The sequence below is a fragment of the Antechinus flavipes genome, chromosome 2 (genome assembly GCF_016432865.1).
Source record: "Antechinus flavipes isolate AdamAnt ecotype Samford, QLD, Australia chromosome 2, AdamAnt_v2, whole genome shotgun sequence".
In the NCBI taxonomy this organism is placed as follows: Eukaryota; Metazoa; Chordata; class Mammalia; order Dasyuromorphia; family Dasyuridae; genus Antechinus; species Antechinus flavipes.
Window position 1 is genome coordinate 227043000 of NC_067399.1, and position 25679 is coordinate 227068678.

At 42.2% G+C, this 25679-nt stretch overlaps 1 protein-coding gene across 2 annotated transcripts in view; it reads left to right on the forward strand.

Annotated features, from left to right (window-relative positions):
* The window catches only part of DNMT3A (DNA methyltransferase 3 alpha), a 118550-nt gene extending 93479 nt beyond the window's left edge, over nucleotides 1-25071 (forward strand). Inside the window, exons 11-23 of one of the 2 annotated variants that reach the window (XM_051976355.1) lie at nucleotides 229-384; nucleotides 516-560; nucleotides 1679-1758; nucleotides 2689-2801; nucleotides 3035-3218; nucleotides 3499-3583; nucleotides 5200-5345; nucleotides 6787-6877; nucleotides 7117-7265; nucleotides 10082-10167; nucleotides 14615-14684; nucleotides 15450-15568; nucleotides 16997-25071. In XM_051976355.1, the coding sequence (XP_051832315.1) occupies nucleotides 229-384; nucleotides 516-560; nucleotides 1679-1758; nucleotides 2689-2801; nucleotides 3035-3218; nucleotides 3499-3583; nucleotides 5200-5345; nucleotides 6787-6877; nucleotides 7117-7265; nucleotides 10082-10167; nucleotides 14615-14684; nucleotides 15450-15568; nucleotides 16997-17138 (1466 nt within the window). In that variant the 3' untranslated portion in view covers nucleotides 17139-25071. Of the gene's footprint in view, nucleotides 1-228; nucleotides 385-515; nucleotides 561-1678; nucleotides 1759-2688; nucleotides 2802-3034; nucleotides 3219-3498; nucleotides 3584-5199; nucleotides 5346-6786; nucleotides 6878-7116; nucleotides 7266-10081; nucleotides 10183-14614; nucleotides 14685-15449; nucleotides 15569-16996 lie in introns of both variants that reach the window. The other variant, XM_051976354.1, reaches the window with a different exon arrangement.
* Nucleotides 25072-25679: the final 608 nt, after the last annotated feature.

Genomic DNA, 25679 nt, shown 5'->3' on the forward strand with positions numbered 1-25679 from the left:
ACTGTCTCAGTGGGACCATAGAGCTCACCCTTCTTCTCTTGCTTCTCCCCTTCCTTCCTCTTCCCCCTCCACCCAGAACATTTGGACATTAGTAACTCTATAAAAATAGACCTGAGACCCTAACTAGCTAGGATTGGGTTGGTTAGAGATCAGCTTTGGGTACCCTCATTCCTTTCCTATCAATTTTGTTAGCCAGTAACCAACTCTTCCATTCTCCTCTCTGTACAGAAGAGAGAAATCCCTACAAGGAAGTTTACACTGACATGTGGGCCCCAGTAGAGCCCGAAGCCGCTGCCTATGCCCCACCTCCACCAGCCAAAAAACCCCGAAAGAGCACAGCAGAAAAGCCCAAGATCAAAGAGATCATTGATGAACGCACAAGAGGTAGCGGTGGCCACAGGTTGTGCTGCCGGCTCAAGGCTGTTGGGAGGGGGCTGACAGGCTAGAGGGGATGGAGAGTCACAAAAACACTTTCTACTCTTTGATCCCTTTTTTGATTTTTGTTACCTCTGCAGAGCGGCTGGTATATGAGGTGCGGCAGAAGTGCAGGAACATTGAAGGTGAGTGAGTAGATTGTGACTGGGATGACACATCTTTCCCCATCTTCTGAGCTTCTTGAGGAATATAATTAAAAGGGACATGCTGGGAACCAGTGGATACAGCTGCTGTTTAAAGGCATATTGTTCTTGCTGTCCTGCAAGCATTTCCCCACTCCTTTAGGGGAAAGCATCCATAAATATCCTTGTTACCTTCTATATAAATTCTCCCATTAGTTGAAGGATAGAGAAGGAGAGAACCCAAAGGGTGCAGGACCTTCTTCCAAGTCCCTAAGAGTTAGGCTTCAGAAATGTAGTCCTTTGCTTTATGACCTGAAGGAAAGGAGAGCCAAGAATTGTGGGTTCCAGAACTGTGATCCAATAAACGATTCTACCAGACTATCTGAACTAGCCAAGCCCTTCCCTCTCTTGATTATTTGTCATCAAAGTAGGTGAGCCTCCCTGTCCCAGCTCCTAGGGTTGTTTGAAAGAGAGGACTCAGGAATGGAACTGCAAAGCTGCCTTCTTTCTGTAACGTTGTTTTGAGTATGATGGTTTTCTGCTCTAGATATGTCAGGATATCTTATAGAAATTTTAAGAAAAGAGGGTTATTTTTGTTATTTAGGTCTATCCTGCCTTTAAATGTCCTTTTTTTTGTTAACTGAATCATAAACATGAACGTTTTAAGTGCCCAAAGAATAAGAGTATTATATATGAAACAACTTTTTTTTCTTTGTTTATAAAATGTATGTTCAATTTAACATGATAATGACAATAGTGCTCTGTGTCCTATTTGGGGGGGGGGGGGGGGAAGGTTATTTCTATTTAAGGCTTAAGGCCAAGTAGGATTGGAGATGGGCCATGGATGAATTCTCTTGATAACCTGAGACCCTTCTTCTAGTGAATACTCCTTTATGGCTTTGTTTTTATTTCTAGTAGACATTGCTGCTCCAGGAGATAAGAATTGGCCTCCTTGATCTAGGGAACAGGACTTTTCCACTCTCATGCTCATCTCTTTCATGACCTCTCATCTACTTCATGCATCACACCTTTCTCCCTTTTCCTCTTGACATGCTGAGCCAGACTGGGCAAGGCATTGGTCAGATCCCACTGAGATGCCTACCTGCCTTATCTGTCCTCAGACATCTGCATCTCCTGTGGGAGCCTCAACGTCACCCTGGAACACCCCCTCTTCATTGGAGGAATGTGCCAAAACTGCAAGGTAGGGGGCCAGGAAATGGGTGTTGCAAAATTGCAAAGTTGAAGATACTCTTTTCCCTACCCCAGAAATGTGGCTTCCTTATTTTCCACATCTCCTAGCCTGTGGCAGGGTTAGATAAGGGGTTATGGCCCCATTTTTTAATGATGGGAAGACGATGTGGAACTATGGAGTTTCTTCTGTTGGGTTGATAAAAATTCTGTCCCATCCAACACTTCTCTTTGGGTTTCCTGTTATTTTTCTCCTTTAAAAAATTTCTTTCCTTCTTTTAATATCCTGTGTTATCTTTTATTGGGAACCCTGTTTCTTAGACTATCCTCACCCCAGGGCCTTGGTGAGTGTAGGACAGGAGAGATCGTGGGAAAATGCTAAGAAAGCCAGTATTGACTGGCCAGCTAATCTGGTGATGGCCAGTCATCACCCCAAATGTCTTCATGTTACTCCTGATTTGAGCTAGAAGGGACCATGGAGGCCATCTCATCCAACCCTGTTATTTTGAGGTTAACATAACAGAATCAAGAAAGTAATTGGCTCCTACTTTGCCCTGTCAGCTAGAATTGGACTTGGAAAGATCATAGAGTTACATATTTATTTCTGAAAGGGATCATAGAGATCCATTCAGCTCAAACTCATTTTAGAATACAGCAAACTGAGGTCCAGAAAAATTAAGAGACTTTGCCAAATTAACCAAGCCAGAATTTGAATCTGCTTTTCTAGGTCCCTATTTAGTATTTTTTCTGTTGCACCACATTGCCTCCAGACTATTGGTTGTAGTTTCCCAAAAGAGGCTGCCCTACGAAGCCAGGACAAATGAAGAGGGCCCTGGGCTGGGGGTTCGGGTTCTGGGCCTGTCTTTTTGCCTACATTTCCTGGAGATTGGGGGAGCTTGCCCTGATGCTGGTGCTTTTTGGGTGTTGCCTCTGACGCTTACAGAACTGCTTCCTGGAGTGTGCCTATCAGTACGACGATGACGGCTACCAGTCATATTGTACTATCTGCTGTGGGGGCCGAGAGGTCCTCATGTGTGGGAACAACAACTGTTGCAGGTGAGGGCAGTCCCTGAAAACCCCAGCACCAACCATGGGTTCATTCCTGGGCCCTCCTGCCTTGGCACGGGCCTCGACACTTAGCCTCATGTCCCCAAGGCACGTCTTGCCTCCAATCCCGGCTAGGTTAGCTCTCTTGCTACCTATGATCAGCTGATACCCTGCCCCAAGTCAAGTGCCTTTTTCTTTGTCCATTTTATTTCATCTACTTTTCTTCTTCCCTGGGGTCCCAGGTGCTTCTGTGTGGAATGTGTGGACCTCTTGGTGGGACCAGGTGCTGCCCAGGCAGCCATCAAGGAAGACCCCTGGAACTGCTACATGTGTGGGCACAAAGGCACCTACGGGCTGCTGCGGCGGCGAGATGACTGGCCCTCACGCCTCCAGATGTTTTTCGCCAATAACCATGACCAGGAGTTTGTGAGTGTCCCTTTCTCCCTTTGTCTTCCCATGGATAATCAAAGCTCCTGCCCTTTAGTCCAAGGCTCTTTCATGTTGTTCTGAGGAATTGAGATGGAGTAAACAAGAGGAGCCAATCTAAGCTCGGGAATTAATTTGGGTTGGTGAAATCTGAAGATTTTGAGGCAGCGATGGGATGATTCTGACTGTAAAAGGGGCAAAAGTTGTCTTAAGGTAAACAACCCTCTTTTAAAAATCTTGTGCCCTGATACTTACTTAGACTCTTGTGCTTCTTACTCAGGACCCTCCCAAAGTTTATCCCCCAGTCCCAGCTGAGAAACGGAAGCCAATTCGAGTGCTGTCCCTTTTCGATGGAATTGCCACAGGTGGGTGAGGGACCAAGGTCTTAGAAACTGGGATTCCTAATTTCTTTATATGGATCTCACAGAGCAGGGATCATAAATATAGAGTTGGAAGAGACTTTAGAGCTCAACTAGTCTACCTCCTCATCTTGTACACGAGAGAACAGAGGCATAGCAGTTAAGTAAGTGACTTGCCCAATATCACAAAACTAGTAAGTGGCAGAGATAAGATAGGATTTAAATCCAGGATTTCTCACTTCAAACCAAAGTTGCTTTCCATTACACTGAAATCACTCTTCTTTTTTTTTTAATATAGTATATTTTCCAATTAAATATAAGATAATTTTCAATATTCGTTTTTTGAAGGAGTTCTGAATTTTTTTCTCCTTTCTTCTTCTCTCCAAGAAGGTAAGCAATCTGATATAGGTTATATATGTGTAATCATATAAAACATTTCTAATCATTTTTAAAATGGAAGTATCGATATTCTTAGAATTTTCATCTCTTCATAAGAGTTGGAAAGAGAGTTGGAAAGATCATGACCCTACCATTAATATTATGACTCCCTGGGAAAGCTACAAATACTCAAAGATGAGGCCCTTCGGTTAGCTATTATCTATCTTCTGTACTGATGTGCAATATGAACCTTGAGGGGTGAGTTCCCTGACTAATCTTCTTCAGTTTGAATAATGTTACTAATTATCTAGCACTTTATATTTTGCACATTGATTTTCATATATATTACAACAACTTTTTGAGATTGTTCATATTTTATATATATAATATTTATATTTATATGTATTACATAGAAATATATTCTGTTAAATGAGGTCTAATAGCTATATTAATACATAATCGATATATATTTATATAATTTCACATTTATGAAACAATATGATTTTATTTTTATATTTATATAATTTAAATTTATATACTTATGTATTGTATTTTTATGATATTTACATTAATATAATTATCTATAATATATAATTTTATAACTGAGGAACTGAGAGTTATGAGAAGTTATGAGAATTGTTTATGGTTACACTTGGGTAGTAAACATCTGAGACTGGATTTGAACTCTTATTTTCCTGACTCAGTGGCCAAGCACCCTTTCCTCTACCCACTGTACATATCATGCCTTTTCGGGACTATTTTGGGCCTCAGAAATAGATTGTAGATTAGACTTGCCTTAAAGATATTCTCTCTAGAGCTCAGCTCCTTGGGAGTGAGGTTATACAATCAGGAGTAATTTCAGGCTTTCCACAGACCCAGTTTCTATTCACTTAACTGGAGGCTTTTGCCCCAGTTTGGATGCATCCTATATCAATAGGTCCTTCTGTAGCTCCATCTAATATGCTATTCAAACAACTCAATCAACTCACTCCATCATCTGGTTTAACTCAACTCAAACTATTTAAACTTGGAGCATGTGGTGAAATCCTGATGCTTGTCCTGAGCTGCATCTTGGTGATTTGGAATTGGGCTTTTTACAGCCAAGGGCTTTGGGAATAAACCCTGACAGTAATAGTAGAGAGGGTGGGAAAGACGGAGCTAAGAAGAGTATGTTCAGGACTAATTTCCAAGTGCAAAGCCATGGATGACCACAAATGGTAGTGTTCTCTGCTGGCCTGCCACAGGACTGCTGGTGCTGAAGGACCTGGGGATCCAGGTAGACCGCTACATTGCCTCAGAGGTGTGTGAGGACTCCATCACTGTGGGCATGGTGCGGCACCAAGGGAAGATCATGTACGTGGGGGACGTCCGCAATGTCACACAGAAGCACGTATGTCACCATGCAGAGGAGCCCTACCTGTTTTCTATCTCCTTTCCTTCTGTTTGATTTTTCCTATTTCCCTCCCACTCTCCTTCCTTCTAAAAACAACCTTGTCCCTGTCCTGTGTTTCTGTCCCTTCTTTTGGGGGGGTATAGGGGCAGGTTTTAGACCTAAGTAAGTAAAATAGAAGATTCCTGGATGTAGAGACTCCCTTTACCAATACCCATCCGGCATCTTCTTGAATTTTAGTCTTAGAGAATATCCTAGACCACTGAAGTTAAATGATCAACCCAGAATCACATATCTAGGATGTATCAGAAATGGGACTGGAACCCAAGGTCTCATTATTCATCATGTTACTGTACCACTCTGTCAGCTTTTTCCCCCAAGTCACATGTTCATTATGTATCAGAAATGGAACTGGAACCTAGGACTTCCTTATTATTCATCATGTAGTCCACCCCTCTGTCAGTTTTTCTCCCATTTACCCTCTCTCCCAGTCTGTCTCCTTGAAGTCTTTGGCAGGTAGGAGTTTGGCCAAATGAAACAGGACTAGACCAAGGGAACCCTACTGTGCTCTTATTGGAGCAGGATGCAGAGGGATTATCCAGGAGAGAGAGAATACTGAGATTATGGATTTCGAGTTAAGAAGAACCTTAGAGACCATGAAGTCCAAAGTCCTCATTTTCCTAGGAACCTAAGGCATAGAGAAGTGACTTTCCCGGGTGTCAGGCAGAGTTAAGAACTTCGGGTCCTTTTAACTTCAATATAGTGGTCTTTTCACTAAATACTCCACACTTGGAAATTTGGAGCCTGATTGGCTCACATTGGAATTGTTCTACACATTCAGCTTTCAGGGAATTTGAAAGTTATTTAAATGCTAAGCGTGTTAAGCATTGGCCTTAAAATGATCCATAATGCAGGTTTATAGTCCTAATCTGGATTCAGAAGTCCCCTGGAATTTAGATAAAATGAGATTCTGGGATCATTTGATCACAAATTCTGGGTTACAAGGGTGCTAAGGGGGCTAAATCCTTATTTTGTGGAAAGCAAATTGCTCAAGGTCACACGATACAGACAATAAATAGAGCAGGATTTGACCCTAGCTTCCTGTATCTTTTGTCCATGTAAGGCGATCTAGCTTGATTGGATTTGTCTTGTCGTGTCTGCCTGGGTCTCAAGGCTGTCTCGTTCTAAAATCCACAGATCTTAAGGTTGTCGATTAAGACAGGCTTGGTTTTAGTGTCTCCTAAAGATCCAGTTCAAAGTGGGGGTGGGGAGGGGGGGGATAGCCCTCCTGCTACCAGGTGTCCCTGGCTTCCTGACTGATGCAGCAACAATGCTGCTCAGCCTCTAGGCAGCCCCTCATCTGGCTCTCCTGATGTTCGGAACACTGTCTCTCCCTTCTTAGGGAGTTAAGGGTTCATTGTTGCATCTTTTTCCTTCACAGATACAGGAATGGGGCCCTTTTGATTTGGTGATTGGAGGCAGTCCCTGCAATGACCTTTCTATTGTCAATCCTGCTCGGAAGGGTCTCTATGGTAGGTGGTCCTCATTCTGCTGCTCTTTTCCTTTATGGAAATTTTCTCTTATTTTCCCCCAGAATACTTGCATTTTCTGGCTTGGGTTTCAGCTGTCTCTCCTTTGTGTCCTTGTATCTATCCTTTTGTCCAAATTCCAGTCCCAATAACCTCTGGCACAAGCAGGAGTTTTTCTTTCTTTTCTGCTGCTTGACTCTCTCTCGGGTCCCAGCTCATCATGTGATTTTATGCTCTTCCAGAGGGCACAGGACGACTCTTCTTCGAGTTCTACCGACTTCTGCACGAGGCCCGGCCTAAAGAGGGTGATGACCGCCCCTTCTTCTGGCTCTTTGAAAACGTGGTGGCCATGGGGGTCAGTGATAAGCGGGATATCTCACGCTTTCTAGAGGTGAGGCTGATTAATCCTGGTTTGGCCAATTTTTGGATGGGGTTTTCTGCCTTGGGCTTCAATCTCATCCAGTTCCTCAGAGCAAAAGCTGGGGGAAGGGAGCCAAGATTTTCCCCTTTGCAGTAGCCATTGAGTCTCATTGCTAAGAACTTTTTTCCAGAGAACATATTGAATTTTCTCATGTTGGCTTTTGCTCCTATGCTCCTAACTCTGGAAAATGATCACAAGAGTTGTTTGATTCTAAGGGATGGTTTGGGGTATTGGTGATCATAGATTGAGAGCTGCGCACTAAATTAAATCCCTTATTTTAAAGATGAGGAGACTGATAGGATAGAACTGCCCAGGGGCACATAGCTAATAAAGCTCTCCCAGCTAAATTTGAACTTGGGTCTTCCTAACTCTTAAATCATTTTGCTCTATTCCCTGCCCGAAGAACCAGCCAAACTATTTTGTGAAAAAATTAAGGTAGAATCAAATCACATTTTTATGATCATCATGGCCCACAGAAATTAATTCCTTATCCCTCACTCATGTGCTTAAGGTCAAATCTTTTCTGCTGCATAATCTGGGATCTTAATTGGACCACAACAAATGAATTAGAAATCCTTGGGCAGTAGTTAAGGTGCTTTACTTGAAGGAGAGAGACTTGTGGGAGGGGAAGTGGATATTGAGGACAGAGTTGCCACTGTAGATGTGACTGATCCATGGTGTTACTGCTCACATATGTTGCATTTTTATGTTGTTCATTTTTGTTATCATATCCTAAATGTGAGCAGTCTGAGTGATACCTGTTATCTATCATAGGCTTATAATTGAAAGGGAATCTGAGCTTTTTTGTTTAGTTTTATCCTCTCATTTTCCAGAGAAGGAAATTCTGAATGGAACATTATATGACTTTCCCATGGTCCCATAGCTAGTAAGAACCAGGATTTAAACCTTTGGACTGGTGGAAAGAGAATTGTTGCTGGTTTTCACTGTTTGTGTGACCTTGGCAAAGCAGTTCACTATCCTGACTCTGTTTCCTCATTTGTCAAAATGAAGGGTTAGACTAGACAGCCTCTAGGGTTCTTTTCAATTCCTGCTCTATGAGCTTTGTGATCTACCTCCCTAAACCAAACCTAGTGTTTTGGTGGAAAGCATTAGGACATGGTGCTCAGGGCAGCACCAACATGCCTTGGTTTTTGTTTTTGTTTTTGTTTTTGTTTCTTAACAAAGGTACATTGAGGAAAAGCAGACTAATAGATTCTGAGATCATAGAAATTTTTTTTTTTGAGTTAGAAGGAACCTTTAAAGCCCATCATTTTTAAGTTGAAGATATGGAGACCCAAAGAAGTGAAGTCACACAGGTAGTAAACAAATCTCAGTTTCTCTAACTTATTTTTGGTTGCAGTGGTTTTTAAGTTTTGATATATACTCAGTTAACGGGCATTTATTATTCAGCTCTGCTAGTCTAGAATATAGTCTGGTTAAGCTAAGTTAACTAAAGTTAAGTTTACTTAAAATTAAAGTTAAATTTTTAAAAACCAAGCAATCCCTATCTTCAGGGGATTGCACTCTATTGCAGGAAACAATCTATAGATATATAAGTAGGAACTCAATGGCCATCTACATGATGCAGTGGTTAAAGCAGTGATCCTGGAATCAGGAAATCCTGAGTTCAAATATTGTTTCTGACACTGGGCAAGTCACTCAATGTTGTTTGCATCAGTTTTCCTCATCTGTAAAATGAGCTAGTGGTGGTGGTTGTTTGTCCTTTATTCTTGAAGAGGACCGTGACAATCAGGCAGGCAATGCCATGATGACATGCAAGTGAACCTTCCCCTCCAGAGCCATCTGAGTCCAGATATAGATCAGGACAACTGAAGATGTCCCTAGATGCAATAGGAGAGACCTTGGCCTTTTTAAGCTAAAGTTTTCAACAGGTCTTAGAGGTTTGAGGTAACACCCATTCAGTGATTTAGGTGAGATAGCTATTGAGGCAAAGAATCTCCTCTTTTACCCAGTCCAAAAAAAATGTAAATAAATAAGTAAATGAATGAATGAATCCGAGAGTGGAAGACCTTCAGGGTTTCTGGCCAAAGCAGAAATGATGGCTATTGACATTTAAAATGAGTCAATCCTGACCCAAACTATGACCAAATGGAGTTTGGCCTAGGACTATTGGTGACCAATTAGAATCAGATTGGTTTTAGTTTTAGGCCTGATTCTTAAGAAAGAAATTTAGCCAGTAAACCCCAAGATATCTTAGGAGTGTTCAGATCTGAAAAAGAGGGAAAAATGCTTTTAAAAGCTGACTAAATAAAAGGTAATTCTTGAGTGGAAAGAAGCATCAACGGATAGAAGCAATCAGACTTTGATTTTGTCACCAGACTGGTTTAGAGCTGAAAATGTCCTTAGCAATTATCAAATCCAATACACTCATATTACTAATGAGAGAACTAAGGAGAGACATTAAGTGACTCACCATGGTCAGAGCTTAAATGATCTGCCTGAGGTCGTAGCCAAAGTCAGGATTGGGATTCAGACCAATATCTACCACTGGCTTTAAATCCAGTTCTCTTCTCCCTGTACCATACCTGCCTCTAGGAATGTCAACTTTTGAGCTTTCATTCAATCATGAGTTTTCCTAGAGATGTATGTTATAGTTTTGGGTCTATTTGATGCCAGAAAGTAAGAGCTGTGGAAGGGCCAGTCTTCCTAAAGAAGACTGAGCAGCAATGGAAGCTGTGCTGCCTTAAGTTCTGGCTTGGAGGGAGGGATTTCATCAATGTTCCTCACAATCTCCTTCATTCTTTTTCCCGTCTCCTGTCCTGTAGTCCAACCCTGTGATGATTGATGCCAAAGAAGTATCAGCAGCGCACAGGGCTCGTTACTTCTGGGGTAACCTTCCCGGTATGAACAGGTTGGTGAGAGCAGGGTGAGAGCACCAGCACATTTGGGGTGATTTGCATGGCTTGGAAGGGCTCCAGGCCCTGGAATGAACTTTGTTTCCCTTTCTCCCCACTCCCTTCCCTTTGCTGCTTTCCCTTCCCACACCTTCCCTAATCATCCAGTTTCTAGCTTTTCTCCTGGTTCTGTCTACTAGGACATGGGGGAACAGGGACCCACAAAATTTTCAGCAGCTAAGCAACATTTCAAGCACAGAGTTTGATTACTTACTATAAATGATTGTCCTCTCCTTCCAGAACCTCATGTGTTTTTTTTCTAGTAATGGCTAATTTTGTGCTGATTGAACCCCATATATAATTTTGATAAATGAGATCAGGTATGAAAGGTGCTTTGTAAACTTTTCAAAGGATTGGACCTAGGATTACATTGATAAGAGGAACTCCCAGGTGAGGATACTTTTTTTTGCCTATGCCAATAGGCATCTTCTCTACAAGTTAGAGTCTCAGAGAATTACTACAGTGCTGAGGTTAAGTGCTTGTCCAGGGTCACTCAGCCAGTATGAGAAATGGAACTTGAATCCACCTCCTCATACTCAAGTCTTTATACACTGTGCTCTGCAGCTTTTGAAAACATTAAAATACTATAGAAATGTCAGGGGTTTTTTGGGGGGAGGAGGGGTGATACTCTGGAAGAACAGCAACAGAAGTGTCTAAATGGATGGTTTAATCAGTCTAGTGAAGACTTGGTGTGGGAATCCCCCACGGACATATAACTTGTCTATAAAATAATAAAGATGGTTAACAGCTCATGTTTATACAACTACATAAAATCCCCCCCCCATTTATATACAATTATTTCATTTAATCCTCATCAACTCTGTGAGGTAGATGTTATTTTCTCTATTCCCCTTTTACTGAGACCTAGGAGATTAAATGATGTACTTACTCATATTCACTCTGGTATTAAGCATCAGAATCAGAATTTGAACTCGGGCCTTCTGCCTCCATAGTCATTGTATTATGTTCCCTAATAAGTGTCCATAGTTCTATGGTCATAGACAAGATCATGGAATTTTAGGGGAACCATTGAGGCTATCCAGTCTTTGCAGTTCTTTTGTCTTTCTTACAGATGAGGCCCAAAAAGATTTGCCAGAGTTCACATAGTATAAAGTAACTAGATGATGTGGTGGACCCAGAGCACCAACCCTGGAGTCTAGAAGGCCTGAGTTCAAATGCATCAGATACTTAGCAATCTCTAGCAGTGTGACCCTGTGTTAATCTCAATTGCCTTGGGGGAGAAGGGAGGGGGGGGAAGAGCTCCCTTAGGTAGTAAAGAGCTGAATTGAAGTTGATCTCCAGGCCTCTCACTTCAAATACACCTTGAACACCATTTGGTAAGGTGACTTAATCTTGCTTTCCTCAGTTCAGAGAATCACAGTTCTAGGGCTGGCAGAGACCTCAAGAGAAGCTTTCTCTTCATAGATAAAAAATAGCTAGATAAAGATAAAGAAATTAAGGAGTAATTTTACTATTAGAGTAAGAGTGTCTTGTCCCAAATCACACATGTCATCATTTCCATTTTTTCCTCTTCCTCTTTACCTTCCTCTTCTTTTTCTACTACTACTACTACTACTATTATAACAACACCACAGGTGCCTGCCAGGGGTTAGGGCCAGCTGTGAACAATTAGCACCTTGGTACTTGAAAGAATTCTGCTTTAATCCATTAAAGTTTCACCTTCTTGGCAGCCCTAGACCAGTTTTTTGAAGGATTTAAAAAACTTGTGTTTGCACAGATGAAGATAATTTGTGGTCTAGAACAGAAAAGCACTTTCAGTTTCATTGCCAAACAGGTCTTGTTCTTTCTTCTGAGTAAGATGTAAAAAGATATTTTGATTTTTCCCTGGAGGGTGGGGGAAAGCCACACCTGCTGGAATTTGCAATTCAAAGGGAAAAAAAGATGGATCTCTTCCCCCAACTCATCCACCTTTCCTACCTACCTCTTACCCACACCTTTTGGGAAATGTTTGCTCTTGCCTTGAATTTTCTCCCACCAGGAAGGGCCTGTAAAGAAATTGGGTCATTCTTAATACTGGTGCCAAATATTCATATACTCCCTGATTGGAGAGGGAACCCTCCCCCCCCCCCCAAACTAGTGTGCTGTAATTTTTGTCTTCTGAAGTTTACCCACACAAGTGCTGTCAACCTTATTGTGAGTCCTATTCCTCTCTCCCTCCCTCCCTCACCCAGGCTCCTTACTAGTGATTTGCTAGGAGCTATATGAGAGCACATAGAGATGAGATGATGGCATTTTTCTGTGTATGTATTCCTATTTCTGCTCTGTCTGTGAAGGGTATACGTACTTCATCAGTAGTTTGCATGTGAAGTCTATGTGACTTACATGTGATTGGCTCATGTGTGGGCCATACATATTTTGTATGTGTGTTCCCTTCCTGCTCCCATCACTTCACTGGTGTTCTTCAATTCTGGGAATCAACTTCAGTTCTGTTCTTCAACTGGGAGTCAGTGAGCCATATATAACTGCTCTTGGAAACCTGGTCTTTCAGATACTATAACTGTACCTTACACTTCTGGGTTGCCAGTAATTGTAGGTATCATCAGTCTTGGGCTATGCTGGGAGATCAGCTCTCAAGTTGAGATCAGGGAATTCTATTTTTATATTAATGAACATTTAAAAACTTATACAGCAGCTTGGTTTTTTTTAATCATTCAAAAACATTTATTGAGCTCCTACTGTATGCTAGGGATTGGTTTATAAAGACAGAGACAGAACTAATCCTCTACTAGCTAGGGGGAGGTAGAGGTACAAAGACAAATGAATAGTAAAAAAAGTAGAAAAGGTATTTGAAGGGTGGTGTGATTTAATAGAAAAATAGGAAGATGTGAGTTAATTCATGCCTTGCCTTTTTCACATACTGGCTGTGGGTCCTCACACAGGATGTGGCTGTTTCCTTTGCACTGATAGCACTCCTTAAGATTCAGCAAAAATATTCCCTTCTTTTGGTGTCCTTTCCCAGTCCTCCCAGTTGCTACTATTTTGTTTTATAGGGTTATTTTGTATTTTGTCTGTAGCAGTTTAGGTGTATACTGTTTCTCCCGTTATAATGTAAACTTGAGAATCTGAGCTGTTTATAGTAGGAGTTTAGTAAATACTTGTTGATTGACACTAGACAAATCACTTCATTGCCCCAGGTACCCTTTTTGCCAAATTGGAATGGTAGAGAAAGTGGTCCAGGGAGAATTCAGGGATCCTGAGTCCATTAAAAAAATAAAATAAAAAGGAGCTAGGGTATAAAGTTGCCCCTTCCTTTATACCTATCCTGCCTAACTCCCTTCCCCCCAACCTTTTCCACCTCCCTCCTATACTCCCAGCATCAAACCCTTCCATATGTGTGACCAAAAGCCTAAGCCCAAGTTGGACAAAGACTGTCTGTCTATGCAGCATTCTGCCCCCACCAAAAAGGAGTCATCTGTTCTCTCTGGACAAAGACTGGTCATTACATTGCTTTGCAAATGCAAAGATTTTCTATGTATGCTTTTCATTGACATTGTCTTGGGCATTGGGTTATGTAATCTTAGGTGTCTGTACTAGATGATTGAACCATGAAATATCAGCTGGAAGGGATCTGAAAGCTTTATCTAACTTACTATGTTTTACAGATAAGGAAACTGAGGCTCAGAGAGAAAAGCCAGGAGACTTGCCCAAGATCAAAGGCAAAGCAAGAATCTTTGTACTATGACATCTAGAATCTTATTATCTAAGCACAAGTTTTCAGGACTGTTTTCTTTATCCAGAGATCTTAGAATCTTCAACTTTTTTGGCATACAAAGGAATAAGTCAGCCTAGGGTGTCCATTCCACGATCTGGGGGGCCCTAATTTAAGGCCTGGAATCAGTTAGTATGATTTATTAAGCAACTATTGCTTACCAGAGGAAAAACTCTATGTAGACACCCTGGAATAATGAGAACCAGGTGGGTTGATACGGTCTTGTTCTTAGAATGTCAGTGCAAAAACCAAGCAAATACATATAGAAGAAAGAATAAGAATTAGAATGTAGGTGATATCTTTGGTATGTGGATTGCCAAGATTGTGAAAGCATATATAAAGATTTTTACTGAAACAATCTTACTTAAATTTCCATCTCACTTCATTAACTCAAAGGCACCCTAAAGCCAGTCCTTTTTTTTTTTTTTTAACTTAGGAAAATATATTTTAAAATCTTTGCTTTCACATGGCCCCATCTGCCAACATGCAGGGGGGCAAATGTGAGTGTCTCAACATAAGTCTTAGCATAAACCTTTGATGCATTTATATAACTCTGTGACCTTTTGCTGTGTATTGTCAGGGTTGTGAGTTGGGGACTGGCCAGTGCAGTCTTTGTGTTTCCAGGCCCATGTCCAAGTCTTCATCCCAATTGACTCACCTTTTCTGTCTCTTAGGCCATTGGCATCCACCGTGAATGATAAGCTGGAGCTTCAGGAGTGTTTGGAGCATGGCAGGATAGCAAAGGTGAGGAACCAAGCATGAATTTTCCCTCCTGGAAAGCTTGAACTGGTTAGAAAGTTGTTAGAATGAGGTTTAGAAAATGACCAGTTTTTGGGAAGGAGGAAAGGTGTCCTAGAGTAGGAAGGTGGAAAGAAGACTGAAGTATGTGTGCTCTGTAAATGTTCTGATCTACCTGGAAAATGGAGTGATGGATGGGACAGAAGCAAGGTACTTAGGACCAACTAAGTCTTTATCCATGGTCAGAAATAGTCTGTTTCACTGTCATCCCTTTCCCTCTGCCTTCAGAGTGGGCACCTTATACTTATAAAGCTTTATCTGTTCTCTATGTAAGATCATTCTCCCAAAGTGACTCTTGGGTTCCAAGGTCACCCGAAGCTAAAGCATTTTCACTAAGAATTTGTTATTGGAGTCAACATTTCTGAGCATTTAAAGAACTTTTAGTTTGAGATACTTTGGGAACCTTTGTGTCTGGTGCAGAAAGCAGTGCCCTTCTTTGTTTCTTTGAATTAACACGTTGGAGACCAAACCTTTTTGTTTGGAAAGAGTGAACAAAGCTAGAATAAACAGTCAAGACTAGAATAGGAGAGGGCGGGGAAAGGCAAGGAGAGGCACAGGAGGAGTCAAACTCTCAATTAGTCCTGTGGAATCAGCATGACTAGCAGATCCTCTTTCCTTGCCCAGAGGAGACTGGGCAGACCTCACCAGGCCCATATAGCATTGTAATTGTACTGTGATACTTATATCCCTTCTCTTCTTGGTCTTTTCTAGTTCAGCAAAGTGAGGACCATCACAACTAGGTCAAACTCCATCAAGCAGGGCAAAGACCAGCATTTTCCTGTCTTCATGAATGAGAAAGAGGACATCTTATGGTGCACTGAAATGGAGAGGTACCACTCTCCCCTAAATACCCCTTCCCCATTTCCTTTTGCTGCATGGAGGCTCTAGGAATTCAAAAAATGGTCTGGCTCTTGTGAGTCTCCTTTGATCCAGTGAGACTAAACTAGACAATTGGCAAGGCTGAGATCTCCAAGAAACACATAGGGAGATAAAGGATTCACATCTCATTTACTGAGTATGAACTTAGCTATCAGAACATAAATTTGGATCTTCAGAAACAAAATGAACTTTTATTTATTGGGAAATGCTAAAGTAAAGAAAGATTTCAGAATTTTTAAGATTTAAGGGAGAAAATAATACAGGGGGAAAGATCCCAATATATATTACTATGAAAGTAATACTAATCCAAGTGCCATGAATCTGTCACCTAAGAGAGACAATGATACAGCACAAAGAACTTTGAAGCCAAGTATGTTGAAATCCTGCCTGGACTACTTATTATCTATGTGACTGTGCAGGTCTGCCCTCATTTCTCTAATACTTAGTATAGTGCCTGGAATACAGAAAGTGCTTAATATATGTTTATTGATGGGCTAACTAATATTATGTCTTTGGATTTCCTTCCTCTTGACTATAAGAGGTTTGGATTGTGACCTCAAAAGTCACTCCCATGTTTAGGTTTGTGATCTTATCAGAACCTTCCATTTCCAGTATTGGTTAAATAAAGTTCATTTGATCTCAGGACTTTGTGAGATCTTTCAGAGTCAAGATTATTTCATTCCTTTCTTTGTATCCCCAGCTGTCCAGCCCTCCCCCTTCCCTTGCCCCCCTCAAGTGTCTGGTATTTAATTGATTGATTGTAGATGTATAAGTTGTAAAATTTATGTAAGGGACTTTGGAAATCACCTTATTTAGTATCCTCACTTTACAATGAGAAAACTAATTGTAACCATTATAATTTATGAGCTAAGGTTCCTTTGAACAGGTAGGAAGGGGTACAGACTGGCTTCAAACCCAACTGCCCTGACCCCAAAGTCAGTGTTCCTTCTTTCCCTTCTACACTGTCTCTCTTAGGAGTCAGATCCACAGGATTTGTTTTGGAGGAGTAAAATCTAAAAGATTTATTAGGAGCTATAGTTTTCATTTTCACAGATGGTGATGGTAATGAAAAACTCATCAGTAACAATTTTAAAAATTTAGCTTTGGGAACTTGAAAAACAATAGCTTTGGTCAGCCCAGACCAGAGTTCTCAGAAATTAAATTAAAACTCTACAGGCTGGCTGGCTCATGTTTAGCAAAGATTTGTGTGTATGTTAAGTGGTAATTCCCATAGTATGTCATGTACCTTCTGTTCACACAATTCTCAAAAACTGTGGCATGTATTCAAATTAGAGATTTACTGAGTTGTTAAGGATTGGGAGGAAAAAAGATCTAGGTTCACCCCCTTTCCTACCCTTTTTGCCAATATCTTCTTTTAGGGTCTTTGGGTTCCCAGTCCATTACACAGATGTCTCCAACATGAGCCGTTTGGCAAGGCAAAGACTGCTGGGCCGGTCATGGAGCGTGCCTGTGATTCGTCACCTCTTCGCCCCTTTGAAGGAATATTTTGCCTGTGTGTAAGGGACATAGAAGTGAACTGGGATAGTGACATCTAATCAAAGCAAAACCACCAAGAACGAGAGGATGGAGAGAAGTATCAGCACCCAGAAGAGAAAAAAAGGAATTAAAAACAAACAAAATACAAAAAAAAAACAAACAAACAAAAAAAAAAAAAACACCACAGATGCGAAAACATCCACAAGGCATCACCAAGCAAAAGGGTTGGACATCATCTCCTGATTTTTCAATGTTAAACTTTGATCCTATTTAAAAAAACAAAACCAAGCTTCCCTTCCCCTCTTTATTATTATTATTATTAATATTATTATTATTATTTGGGTCAAACCTTTTAGTTTTCCACTCTTTCCAGAGGGGTTTTCTGTTTGTCTCAGTTTTGGCTTTTTGCTGTGACTGAAATAAGAGGGTTTATAATTTTTTTAATGCTGTAAGAGGAGGAGTAGGAAAACAGGGAACTACAGCAAAAAAAAAAAAAAAAAAAAAAAAAAAGATATTCAACAAAATAAAAACAGCAACTCTACCATGCAGAGGAGAGATGAGAAGGGGAGGGGGGGAAAGAAATATGCTATAGAAATCTATCATATATATATAATATATAAAATGTGTATATATATATATTTTGGGTTTTTTTTTGTTTTGGGTTTTGTTTTTGTTTTTTTGTTGTTTTTTGTTTTTTTGGCTTGGGTCTGATTGGATTAGGAGCACAAGCAGGAACAGAAAACTAGGGAGACACTCTGGCAGGCAGTGGCAGCCAAGGTCACCTCCAGCCACTGAGTGGTATTTTACCAGCACCATTCCTGGTGATACAAAGTGAAACCCAACTAGCAACAGGGAAGATGAAAACACCCACACAATACACTTTTATACAGTATTTCAGGTGCCTACCACACAGGAAACCTTGAAGAAAATCAGTTTGTAGAAGCCGCTGTTACCTCTTGTTTACAGTTTATATATATATATGATAGATACAAGATATATATCTATATATAAAAAGGTACTGTTACTACTGTACAACCCGACTTCATAATGGTGCTTTTCAACAGCGAGATGAGTAAAAACATCACCTTCCATGTTGCCTTATGTGCAAAGGGTTTTAACCTAGAATGGAGAAAAAGGGAGTGATGAATTTTTAAAAATTATGTTATTTTATTTTAATTTTTTAAATGGTGAAGAAAGGGGGTTAGGAAATAATCCCCCTATATCCCATTTCTCCCTACCAAAAGGGGTAGGGAAGAGATCAAGGGTATTAAGAATATTGAGACACCCAATAGGAGACAACCTTTCCTGAGTCATGCAATAATTGTTTTTTTTTTTTTTTGTTTGGTTTGGTTTTTTTAATTTCCCAAAAGGAAAACTCCCTGGGCTAGATGGCAAGGGCAAGGGAAGACTAGGTTCCCAGTTCTCCTACTTGAGTCATTCTACTAACTGGAGGATATCTCATGGAGGGGCACTGTAACCATCCAGAGTTTGGGGATATGGACAGCTAAAACCCCATCCTGGAGGAAATAAAAAAACATACAAAAAGTACTGGTGCTTTTCTGTCTAAGTCGCCTTTTGTGTGTTCTTTTATGAGAAACTACCTTCCCCTGTCCTCCCATCTGCCCATTCCCTGCACAAGGCAGCCCCTGGCTCCTCGAGGAGTGATGTTTTTAGTCATCTCCAAACATAGGCTACAGTTTTATACTGGGAAGCTGATGACATGGTTTATTATAATTGTTGTTATGGTTCTGATTTTGATTATGTTTGTTTAAATTTTTTTCCTTTGGGAAAAACAATAAGCCCAATACTACCCTCCCTCTTCCCTTTAGGCTAAATACCAAGGTGCAGGGAGCAGGGTGGGGAAAAAAGGGTGCTTTTTTTTTCTTCCTGGTGGCTTCAGTGTCCTGGTTCCTAGGAATCCTGGCTTCCCCCTCCCCTCCCTTCTCAGGCCAGGCCCATACTCCCCTTTGTACAGTGCTAATTTGGCAGCTCACCAGTCCCTGAAAAGTCTGCCTTCTGGAGTTCCACTGCTCCTCTCCTCCTTCAGCTTTCCCTTTGTTCTTAAGTCTAAGGAATATCAAGAGTTGGAGGGAGGAAGGACAAGGGACAGTCTTTCTCTTTCCTTTTAAATGTGATGTGAATTGTATGTGTTGTTCCTCCTCTATTCCTCCTCCTACTACTTGGTCTGATGATGGCTGCACTCTCATTTTTTTTGGATTTTTTTTGTGGGGATTTTTGTTGGTTGTTTTTTGTTTTTTGTTGTTGGTTTTCTTTCTTTCTTTCCTTCTTTTTTTTTTTTTACCTCGAGTCAGCCACGCTTCAAGTCCTGGTTCCAGAGACTTGGCCCACTTCCTACTTTGGCAGACAGGGGCCCAGTGGCCCGGCCCGGGCTGTAGGGAGAGGAAACACTCAGTGGCTCCAGGGTATGAGCCAATGGGCAGATGCCTGCCTCAATAGACGGGGTGTAGATATGTGGCATATAGAGATATATATTTTATAATGGGAGGGGGGATGGAGCCTCCTGGGACCTGCAGAGATGGGAGGTATTCTCTAAAGTTCAAGGTCCCATATTACCATCCCCAGAAGGATTGGACCTCTGGTGATAGGCACTATATAAATACATAGATAGGGACATATATATGAAATATAATGCAGTGGGAGAGAGGGGGCAGATGACTTCTCTCTACCCTTCTTTTTCCTTGCCACAGGCATAGATAGCCCCATACGAATCAATCTATCTCTTACATACAAACATACTTCTACACAGTTACAGCTGCACTGTTATATACACACAGACATAACCTTTCCCCAAGATTCAATATTTCATGGAGTAGAGCCCCGTACAACCACTTACCTCGACCCTGCTATCCTCTTGAATGCAGTTAAACCTTTTTTTTTCCTTTTGGAGAGGGGGGCTCTCCATGCCATCCAGGAGCTGTCGAGTTCCCAAGGTGCTACAGGTGGTAGGGGAGAGATTGGATCAGCTGACATTTTAGCTAAGAGACACCCCCATCCAAATGATAGTCCGCACTTTTGTCTCTTTAACACCTCCCATGAAGTATGGGAAGGTCCCAAGCTAGCAAACCCTGGATCCCAACATCTGATTCCAAGGTGCAACCCAAGACAACCTTCTCATCCATCTTTCTTGGCTTTCTACCTTAGCCTAAGGGATTTCTTGGAGGAAATAGGAAAGTGAGCCTTGGGCCAATACAAGCAGAGCAGCTGGGAGGGGAGGGGGGAGATAGATGCCTGAGGTGGGCCTTTAAACATCACAGCTGGTGTCCATTCATCCAGGACAATGTCCAGAGGCTCCTGCTGTCATTTGGGCTGTCTGGGCCTTGGTTCCCCAGTAGTCTAGACTCAACTTCTGTTTAAATTGGCATTTAATAACTACACTAAGCTACTCATCCCTTTAACTCTAGGGATGGTGTTGTGAGTGGTGTTGGATGTTTTCTCCACTTGGATCATGATTGGTTTTCCACTGGAAATGAGTTTGGTGTTGGGTTTCCTATTCTTCTTTGTGGTGCTCCCCTTTATCTCCCTTCTTTATCCAGCTGGGCTTCACTTCCCTTCCCCATCCCACCCTGGTATGGGAGGCCACCAGCACCACTCTAGGAGTGGCTAGTGGAGGAGGTGGGCTGCTCTTGAGTAGTCCAAGGTGCTCCCTCCCCTCATAGCCGACACTTGTTTCCAAGGTCTTCCCAGTCCCCAGTGTCTTTTAACTGTTTCCCTTCATGCTGTGCCCAGCTTTATGCCAGCAGGGCCCTCCCAACTCCTGCTCACTAATCCTCGGCTCCTTAGCACCAAAGCCTCTTCCTTGCTCTTGATACAATATAGTCTAGTCCGTTTCCCAGACTTGTGCTTAAAAATGTTGAATTTTTGAAAAATGATCTGGATGGACTTGGGCTAAGCTTATATTAGCCAAGCCTTATGCCCTTCCCAGTGATATTGGTATTAAAAACTTAATTAAGGTGGGGGGAGGGCTCTTGGTAGCCCTCCAACCAAGCATGCTATCCCATCATCCTATGGGCTAGGCTTTTAGGTTTGGGGACAGTCTTGGCCCCAGATCCCACTCTGGAGATTCTTCTGTGAGGATGTTGTCCTCCCAGAATGCATTCTGCTCTTAGAGGGGGGTTGATTTTGGATTCCCTACCCCCTCTGAGGGAGAGGACCGCATCCTTTTGTTCTCTTCTGGTGGCTTGGCTATGCTTTCTAAATGATGGCTGTTCAGAAGTCTTGAAGAGAGGGATTGGGAGCTTGGTTCTCAGTGGCCAACCTTCCTATTCTTTGAAAATTTAGAGAGCAGAAAGTTGTAATGGGAAACATCCCCCTGCCTAGCAGAAGAAAATTATGGACTTGGGAGTCATTTGGCTGGATCTGGGCTGGATAACCCAATATCTGGATATTGGGCAAAGTGGCCTTGGGAGCTGTTTGCACACACCTGTCTCCAGGTTGATTAGAGTAGAAGTTGGACCTAATGGCTCGTGAGTCCATAGTTGACGAGGGAATATTGGGACAGAGGGACATGGAGGCAAATAAGTTGAATGTGCTAAGTCTTGATGTTTCCTGTCTAGAAGGCTTCCATAAAAAGTTGCTTCCCTCGGGCATTGTAGGTTCCTCTGCCTTGCTGTTGAGTCCTGATTGCAGGTGGTTTACAGAGTGCTTTCCAGAGGAGAGGGTGAGTGCCTTGAAGTAGGGGGATGATGTGTGGGGCCCTATAAATTAGGCAGAGGGTAGGGAGCACTTTCTGCTGGCTTCATTCATGAGGGAAGCTGGGCTGTGAAAGAGTGGTGGTTTGTAAGAATCACAGAAAGGGAGGGGACAGGATTCAACTCAGAAGTTGTTCCTACTATTTCTGTCACTTCCCTGGTGCCACATCTGTCAATGCTGTAAAAATGAGGGCTTCAGGGGACAGACCAGCCACCCTGCCAGTGCTTGGTAGGGCATAGTGCCAAAGAATGCAGCTGTTGACTGAGGCAAAGCGCAAATGAGGGTTAGTCTAATGGGCTGCTGCTGAGAACCCGAGTGGCTTTATGATAGCTGGTATTAAACCCTTGGGTTAGGGTCAGAGTGAGCTAGGGAAATAATCTATATGTGGTAGTAGAGGTAAACCAACAGGCAGATCCAAGTTTCTGGATCCAGCCCCTCTGAGAACATGAGGTGGAATAGGGATGCCGAGTTGCCACTTCTGATCTCCTTATACCTGAAAGCAAATGCCTTCTTTTCTTTTTTTTTCCCTTTTCTTTTCTTTTCTTTTTTTCTTTGCAGCTGAACATCCCATTGGAAAGCAAAGTTGCTTATGAGATGGGCTTCCAAGGATAGTTTCTGGCACCAAAAGAGCAGGTGTTCATATGTGACTGGCAATATTGAGACTTTGGTGGGCTTGTTAAATTGGCCTGAGTTTGTGCTGGGTCTAGGAGGATCCCAATGGGAAGGTACTACTTCTTCCCCTCAAGCCTTCAGAGGCACCTCCCATATGAAGCTAAGCTAGCTCTCTTCTCTCATTTACCTGATAGTAAGATCCAGAGTTTGCTAGTGGTGAGGAACCCTAGGTAGGAATAGAACCCGGGCTGAGAAGACAGTCCCGAAACTACAATTGGGAGCAAAAGAAAGAAACATTTCAGCTGAGCCATTTGGGAACGTTCTTACAGGAAAACTGCAATCATTAGTTTTCATATCTTAGATAAGTAGTTAACTATATGAGATTCTATATATATATATATGTGTATATGTATAAAAGTTGATTTTGGATGCAGTTTTTAAGAATTCCTGTCACTGTTATGCCTGGTGCTGAGCTTTGTTTGGGGCTGGGGTCTCTCAAGAGCTGTTTTCAGAAGCCTTCCCAGGAACCCCCTGGAGCTAGTATAGGATTGGGCCCTGACCTACACTGGGGCAGGGATACTGAGACATCTTGGATATTATGCAGGGGGTGGGGGGGCTGGGAGGGAAGCTTTTTCGAGTCTTGAAAACATTCTGAAATGAACAGAATGAAACACGCCAGAGACTTCCACAGGCAAAGCTGGCCTTGACAGCAAGCCTGCTTTCCCCCAGGACTTTGTCTGGTAGGATCTTTATTCCTATCCCAACCTGGTGCTTTGGTCCTGGCGGATCAGTCGTTTGACCTTGTTGTCAGGCGTCCTCTGGTATGGTTGAAACAGTAAATGACTAGTAGGTACTGCCCTTGTTCATCTAATAAATGGGGTGATGGGGACCCCTTGGGTTGTATAACCAGGCAGGAACCCAGGTCCTTTCTCCAGTACCAAGTAGGACAGAAGTTATCAAGGAGGGGGCTTCCCATTTTCTCATACCCTACTGAGATTGTGGATTCATCAGCGCCAGTTGGGTGAGAATTCCACCCATCCAGCTGTTCTAGGTGACCATGGTGTGTGGTCAACTCCAGGGGTATCTGGAAGGGGAGAGACAGCTAAAGGATACATAGCACAAAGGATCAACCCCACTGCCCTAAGCACCAGCTCTTAAATCTTTACATTTTGGTAAAGGAAGGATGGGGATGAAAGGGAAGGGAGAGAGTCTACTCATTCCCTTGCACCTGTTTTTCAGAAATGCCAACTAAGGTTGGTCTCTGGTGGCCTCTTGCTTAGCTGTGGCCCCAAAAAATGGAGTTTTGGGGCAGGGAGGAATGGGCGGCTCAGAGGCAGTGGGGTCAGGGAGGGTCCCATGACTAGCATCTGTGATTTGCCATGTGTCTCCCCAAACCCTCCCCAGAAATGGAGGCCAGTAAGGAATGGGCAAGTCCCTGTTGACTCCAGTAACTGGAAATTCTCACCTCGGATGAGCCCAGATTGGAAGGGGGTAGCTTTACCTAATGCCAGATCAAGTGGTCTCCAGCCCTGAACCTGGGGAGATGAACAGGGAAATTGGAAACATGTCACATTTCATTTTGGAAAGCAATTTTGTTGAACATCCCTAAATGTCAACAAAATGAGAGAGGAAAAGAAATGCCTAAATTCCTTAGAAGACACAGCGGGAGTAGGTGAATCAACAAGGTGCTAAAAAAACACAAAAACAAAAAAAAAAAAAAACAAAAAACACATTTTATTAAAAATATATATTGTTAAATTAAGTCTGCTGTCTGGACAATGACTGTTTGTTTTGTTTTCTTGTAGTGGAGTTTAAAAGAGACTATTATTTTACTCTGATATATTATTATTAAAAAGGCATTTTAACTTTGTACTTGAAAACTAAATGAGCGATTTCATGTGTTTTAGCTGAGGCATTGAAGTAGTGGGTGCTTACCTATTTGTGGGAAATCATGTATTCATACAGAAGAATAAACTCTGTAGAAGATTTGGTTTAAAAATGACAACAACAAAACTCTTACTGTTACAGAGATCTGGCTTTGGCCCCAGAGGCAGAGCGTTTGATTCCACATTCCATGCAGCTAAATGCAGGACTTTTGTTTTCCCCAGACTATGCGTTTCTCCTTCCACCTCCCAACTTTGTTTTTCTAAAAGTTCCCTATTTAAAAAAAAAAAAAAAGACCTTTCCCCTTTCTGTTCTGGTTTCAGCATCCTTCCATTATTTTATTTTTGTTTTATTTTGTTTCAGGTTGCTTCTCTATTTATTGACAATAAGCAGTGTACATTTCACAGTCTGATTCTGCGACATCACAGGGAGAGGGTGGGAGTGAGAGGATCCCGTGAGTAGGTGGGTGGGTGGTTGGTGGGAGCAGTCCCTGGCCCTTGGCCCTCGGCCCTCAGCCCTCAGCCTTCCCCTGGTGTTCTGTTGTATCTCTGTGTAAGTGATGCTCGTGACATAGCTGTTTATGAAATAATTAAAGAGGTCAATGCGTGCAGCAGATGTAGAGAGTCTGTCAGTTCTGCCTTCATCCCATTTTTTGGTGCCCAGAAGAGTATAATAAAGATCCTTTCTAATGTACTTGTGCTGGAGAACACTTGAATAAATGGACTGTTTTTGTGCAAAAAGAAATCGAAAATCACCGGAATAACGTCCTTTTGTCTTGCGGCTCCTTGGATGTAGTTTGGTTCCCCTACCCCAGTTCCCTGCCACAATCTCCCATTGGCCCCTTGGCCTGTGTATATGATAGAAGTTGATGTACTTCCAGTTCACTTGATGTTCATTTTCCCATCCACCTCTTAATTCCAGGAGGCCAGTCTATCTGTACTATTGCCTGGGTGAGCATTCCCCTCCAGCACTGCAAATCCTAGGTCATCCATGCCAGTGCATCTTATGTTACTTCTTACCCATAAGTTCACAGTGTGACCATTGCATGGGTGCCAGAGGAGCCCAAGGTCTGTTCACCTGTTACCCTCCACTCATGACATGTGACCAGCCCATCTTTTTTGCTCTCATATATTTCTTTGATGACATCCCTTATTCTCTAGTTCCTGAAGCACAGAGGACTGTGTACGTAAAGGATACATAGCACAAAGGATCAATCCCACTGTACAGAGGAAAGAGTGATAGAATTTGGCATCGGGGGCATGAGCTTGGATCCTGGTTCTGTCGCCTGGATTCCCTGGAGGTCTCTGAGGTCAAACTGACCTCTACAATAAGCTTTTGGGACAGACAGTTTTTTAGCCA